This window comes from Triticum urartu, chromosome 7A (genome assembly GCF_056163025.1).
Source record: "Triticum urartu cultivar PI428250 chromosome 7A, HENAU_Tu73, whole genome shotgun sequence".
Taxonomy (NCBI): domain Eukaryota; kingdom Viridiplantae; phylum Streptophyta; class Magnoliopsida; order Poales; family Poaceae; genus Triticum; species Triticum urartu.
The window spans coordinates 519668091-519673810 of NC_141879.1; the positions used below are offsets into that span (position 1 = coordinate 519668091).

Genomic DNA, 5720 nt, shown 5'->3' on the forward strand with positions numbered 1-5720 from the left:
ATTCTAATCACAATTTGCCATGTGGCTAATTACGTAACATTTGTGTTAATTGCTTTGTAGGTGTAGCAAAGCCCACAAATAAATTATGGATATGAGTAGGTCTCAGTCGACTTAGATTTAACCAAGTCTCGGTCAAGTAACATAACATGCAAGAGGAAAAAGAAAAAACTGAAAAAAAAAATATACGAATCTTAATGTAAGATTTCATGGATATAGCATCGACCGAAAGTCTCAGTCAACTAAGACTTAACAAGATTGATAAATCATTTATACGTTCCTGCCTTCTTCTGCCCAGTCGCTTAGATACTAAAGTTTACTTAATTTTCAAATGCGTAGGAAGCAAATAAATGAATGCAACAATGTTACACTCGTCACCGTGACAGCTATTCAGTGTGAACCTGTAAAGCAGTACGTACTATGCTCGTCCCTCGCCACGCAAAAGCCTAAGCAGGTGGTAGCCGTCCAACGCCCGTGGCCGGGTCAGTGTCGGAGCGGCAGATCGGGCACGTCGAGTGCGCGCCCAGCCACGGGTCGATGCACTCCGCGTGGTACACGTGCAGGCACGCCGGCAGCAGCCGCACTGTGTCTCCCAGCTGCAGCGCGCCGAGGCACACCGAGCACGTCGCCGCCTCCTCCCCTCCGCCCGTCACGTTGTGCTTCACCGACAGGCTGTACGTGAACGCCGGGAGCCCGGCCGTCGCGCCGGCGGCGCAGGCCTGGCGAAGCTGCCGCTGGTCGACGCGGACAGTAGTGGTGACTGTACCACGCTCCGGCAGTGGCCGCGCCCGGGCGGCCGCCGCGGCGCCGTTGCGGTGGCCCCGGCACAGGCTGCACACGATGATGGACACGAGCAGGGAGGCCACGATGCCGATGAAGACGCCGGCGATGATCCTGTCCTCAGGCTGAGCCATTGGCTTGGTGGAGTCGCAGCTGCACGGTAACTGCTGATGTTTGCAGCATGGTTTATAGCACGAGTTTTGAGTAAACTAATGGCGGATCGACGCGACTACTTGGAAGCCAATCCTGTCGAATTGTTTAGAAGCAAAAATAAATATTGCCAAACGCGTTTGTACGTTGTTCTATCGAAGGGGAAGTCACGGGGCTTGGCATGGTTATATTTTGTTTGTACGCGACAGCAAGCAACCGGACCGGACCGGACGGCGGCGGTACGCTGACGTTGCCAAGGCTGTTCGTGTGAATGTGCTGCGCACATCAGCGTGTTGGAACCCCCACAAAGAAAAGTAAAATATCAGCATACTGGGCAGATGAGTGAAAACTGGAAGCATCTGTCTGTCGAAATTTTACCACGTAAAACTTTTACATGTTGAACAGAAAATCAGGTAAAAATTGTCACAACATGCCTGAAAAACAAGACACTTGGGCGACCTGACAGCCCACACAAGACCGCACACACGTCATCATTCCTCTATGGGCTAGCAATTTCGACTCCACCATCGATGTTGCTCGGTCTGCGCCGGCCATACATCATCACTATTATTTTTCTGACAACATTTATTGTCCACGGGACACCTTGTTTAGCTGATGTGAAAGCAAGCTGGTTCCATAAAGAGTGTGCATGATGTGACGCCGCGGGAAATTATAGGGTAAAAAGGACGCGTTGAACCTCGTACATGAAGTCGCTATCTCTGCCAGGGCGCTTGCGTTTTGGCATTCTTTATCCTAGGCATGAGGCTATATGAGCCACAAGTTGTCTCCATGAAGAACAATACTGGCCGGGTTCCAGCTTCCAGGGATGTCTCCCCTCCTCTGGTTCACTAGCAAGATTGCCTCCCTTTTCTTGTTGCCAATGCTCACGCCCCCTCCCTACTATTTCAGCTCTAATCACAACTCTCAATGGAAACAAAGCAAACATTCAACATGATTACTCGCAACTCATCAACAAAACCAACTTTTAAATTGGTTATTTTCAGCTTTCAATCACACAAATAAATTGGTTAATCACATCTTTCAATCGCAACAAGCAGATGGCATTAAACCAACTTGCAACTTGTTTAATCACAACTTCCAACAACAAAAGTGTCAAGTTTCAACTTAGTTCATCACCACTTCCAACCGAACAAAGCGACTTGTGACGCAACCTGCAACTTCGTGAGTTACAACTTTCTACTACCATAAAGAAGCTTCTACCTTGATGAATTGCAACTTTCTACTACCAAAAGGAAGCTCCCAACTTTCCGACAATCTCTAGAATAAGCAAAAATTCAAAAAGGTAAAGCTGAAAGTAGAAAACACTAAAACATAATAACATAGAAAAATAATAATAGTTCACTCGACCACCGCTAGCATGTAGATCCCACAAAATTCCATGTGATCAGGCCCTACCACACACATGTATATATGCAATGTAGTGCCCATGGCTAGTAGGGGTCACATATGTGGGAGGTGCTTAGGAACGTAGTTGGGACATGGTGCGGGACATGGTCTAGTCGAAGACATAACATGAAAGCAACACCCTAAAATGGGAGAGGAAACTAAGTCAAGCACGGGGAAGAGCCGAGAAATCCATAGGCGTACCAAATATCATTTTCAAAAAAAGTATTGGTAGTTGTAATTTTACTAGTAGTTGATCTATGATATTAGATAAGGACTAAGTCATTAGATCCATCGAGTACACAATTATTTTCCATAGAAAATTGAAATAAATATCTTCATGTGTACTTTAGGAAGACTACCAAAGGTTATGATTTGAAACATTAACCATAGGTGATCATGTTATTAAAAAATCTATTTTATTAGGTCAAAGAGTACAAATTTTATTTTCTACATGGAAAAATAAGCCGTTTGAATCACATGTGAAATTAAACATAAAATGATTATTGATGTAATAAAAGCTTAAATAAAATGGAGAGGTTGATTTCAATTCTCATCATGCAATATGCAGTCAAGCATGTCTACTGTCAACATAGAATGCCTTCGATTTATCAACTTGCATGGATTATTTCGATTCGTCAACATGCATGTGTATGTTGACATATGTAGGATAGAGATACATCAATGTAGGTAGACATATCCTAGTGTGCTACGTGTGTGATCGATGCGGCATACAAAGGAAGCAGAGCAATATCGTCTGCAATATTTAAATTTGGAAACGAAAACATTGTTGTTCATTTAAGCTATTAGATATGAGTCATAGCAAAGTAACATGGGCAAAATTAAAAGAGTCAATTATGACAAGTGTGTTGAAAGAGGATGTTTTAGAATTTTCTAACAAATATACATGCATAAATACATTTTACTTGCATCCATTTTCAAATGACATAGACATGCACCACAAAAAAATAAGACACACACATGCACATAGGTTAAGATGTGGCGGTGTGGAAATATCTAGAGATATCAATAGAAAAACACCACTATAGTGTGTTGAACTATAGAAGTGGGAAAGCTGGAGATTGTTATGAAAGACCATGATTTCAAACAAAGATCCGCTAAAACAATTAATATCATTGGTTTGTTAGCATCAAGATAATACTCTATCGGAATATCTCTACCGAAATACATTTAAGTATCAACATAATGTATAATTTGATTATATGTCAAATGATGGTCGATTGTAGAATCACATATAATTGGATGGAGCACCTCTCCAATGGGTTTAATTTTCACCAGTCTAACAAGAAATCACAACTTTAGCTGAGTATAGGGTTAAAACGATTACCGACACATATTGCCTACTCTGACCACCACATGTGCGCCTACCCACACAAATATTTTAACATCATTGGGAAATTTTCAGAATATGTAAAAATATATCAAAGCTCACGAAATTTAACCAAAGCAGGAGTCAAAAGTATAGGCCGGATCTAGGCTTGAAGAATATAGCAGACTGACAAAAAGACTAAGGGCCAGTTCTTTTGGTGGCTTTCAGAATAAGCTGCAATAAGCTGCCCCTACCTAGCTTATTCTAGAAGCTGAACCAAACTTATTTTTTTAGAAGCCTAGTAGTTAAGACTTGACTAGTAGGCTTTTAAAAAGAAAATTTTGGTTGGGTTTCTAGAATAAGCGGGATAGGAGGCAGCTTATTCTGGAAGCCTAAAAAAGCTAGAAAAAAACTGGAAGTAAGCCAAACTAGCCACTAAGCAATCAAGATGAATGGCCATGGAAACTGCAATGTATACTCTACATACGTAGCGTCCCAAGAAAAACAGAACTGATGTGGTGGCAACCAAGCAAGGCCAGAACTGATTTTGTTTTGTTCCTGGTAGCAAACAAACTGTAGCGTTTCGGCTTTTCTTTATATTTTTATTTTTCTTTGAGGTCCACCACTGTATGTATGTCTGTATCTAGTGTTCTGGACAGTGTAACCCCGTTTCTCTACTTAATGCAAAGCAGAGCTCCTGCTAGTTCGTCAAAAAAAAAGAAAAAAGAAAAGAAAAACAGAGATGCCTTTCCCTCAGCCCCCTCTATTTGATGTACTGGGACATCCATCTGAAGCCCTCGCCGTAGCCCATCTTCCGGACCACGCTGCACATGAAGATCTCTAGGGGCCGCATGCCGTTGTGGGAGAGATCGACGTTGCCCTTGCCGGTGGTGTAGTACTCCAGCCCGAGGTAGTAGCGTAATTCGTGCTCAGATAATGCGTTTGCGATGTCGATCTTGTTGCCCAGCACGAGGAACGGCACGCCGAAAAGCGCCTCGGCCGAGAGGAGCGAGTCCAGCTCCTGCTTCGTCTCGTTGAACCGCTCCCGATCGGCAGCGTCCACTAGGTACACGACGGCGTCGACCTGCAAGCAAGATAAGATCTCGATGAAAGATGAAAGAAGATAAACTTGTTTTGAGCACGGATATGATGTATTTTTTGGAGCAAACATGCCATCCCAAGGGTTCAAACTAAGATAAACAGAGCAAACTAGGTTACTACTGACATGATCTTGAAGCTCTGTTCAAATTAAGATGAATTAGGCAAAATATTCGATCCTCGATCTTCACGATATTCGTACGTAGGAAACAGAGGATATGCATGTATGCTCCGTGACTGAAACAGAGGAATATGAGCAAACCTTGGCGAAGTAGTCCTTCCAGACACGGCGCGCGAGCGCGTGACCGCCGAGGTCGAACGCCTTGAACCTGATCTTCCCGATGCTCAGCTCCTCGGACGTCGGATGCTGCGTCGGCTGGTGCTGCGCCAGTCTCTGTATAACCAACCGGCAGGCGTAACACAAGAACAAAGTCAGCAGATCAACAGGAACCCCACGAGATCAAGATCGATCGGAATCGTATGTACACCGACCTCGTCCTTGAGCATCTGGAGGAGGGTGGTCTTGCCGGCGTTGTCGAGGCCTAGGAAGAGGATCTTGGCATCCTTCTGCCACATCCCCAGATACGCCAGAGCGTCGAAGAACCAATCCACGAGAAACATCCCGGCGGCGAGCGGCGAGGCAGCTAGGGAAGCAAACCGGGATCGTTTGGGTGTCTGCGCGATTTCGTCGGGAGACGGCTGTCGTAGCTTGGTCCTGTTTGCTTTTGATTTGAGGCCTTCTCCATGAATTATATAGCTTGCCGGATGAGAAGTTGGTTTGGCTGGAGGAGTCCGCGATGGGTCCGGCGACGCGTCACCCCGTAGATCGGGCGCGGTGATTTTAGATCGGGCGGTGGTGGGAAGGTTACGCTTTCAAGTGCGTGCTCGGTCTGCGCGTCTTGGTCGTGAGACCTTATTGTGTTCGAGTTTGCTTGGAGGACTCCACCATGGGTCTAGCGAC

At 44.9% G+C, this 5720-nt stretch overlaps 2 protein-coding genes across 2 annotated transcripts; both read right to left on the reverse strand.

Moving 5' to 3' along the window:
• Positions 1 to 211: 211 nt before the first annotated feature.
• On the reverse strand, positions 212 to 997 carry LOC125524573 (RING-H2 finger protein ATL39-like). Its single transcript, XM_048689608.2, has one exon. It carries the CDS (start codon positions 909 to 911, stop codon positions 444 to 446), a length of 468 nt encoding a protein of 155 aa, XP_048545565.2. The 5' UTR covers positions 912 to 997; the 3' UTR covers positions 212 to 443.
• A 3074-nt stretch (positions 998 to 4071) lies between these two features.
• Positions 4072 to 5497, reverse strand: LOC125524572 (small COPII coat GTPase SAR1A). Its single transcript, XM_048689607.2, has 3 exons — positions 5252 to 5497; positions 5022 to 5153; positions 4072 to 4745 (listed from the first exon to the last, which is right to left on the reverse strand). Exons 1-3 carry the CDS (start codon positions 5378 to 5380, stop codon positions 4425 to 4427), a joined length of 582 nt encoding a protein of 193 aa, XP_048545564.1. The 5' UTR covers positions 5381 to 5497; the 3' UTR covers positions 4072 to 4424.
• Between the last annotated feature and the right edge of the window lie 223 nt (positions 5498 to 5720).

Excerpts from the sequence above, each read along its gene's own strand:
- LOC125524573 (XM_048689608.2), bottom strand. The coding sequence starts at position 911 with ATGGCTCAGCCTGAGGACAGGATCATCGCCGGCGTCTTCATCGGCATC.
- LOC125524572 (XM_048689607.2), bottom strand. The coding sequence starts at position 5,380 with ATGTTTCTCGTGGATTGGTTCTTCGACGCTCTGGCGTATCTGGGGATG. Across the intron at positions 5,154-5,251 it reads TCCAGATGCTCAAGGACGAG|AGACTGGCGCAGCACCAGCC; the intron begins GTCGGTGTACAT and ends TTGGTTATACAG. Across the intron at positions 4,746-5,021 it reads GGAAGGACTACTTCGCCAAG|GTCGACGCCGTCGTGTACCT; the intron begins GTTTGCTCATAT and ends TCTTGCTTGCAG.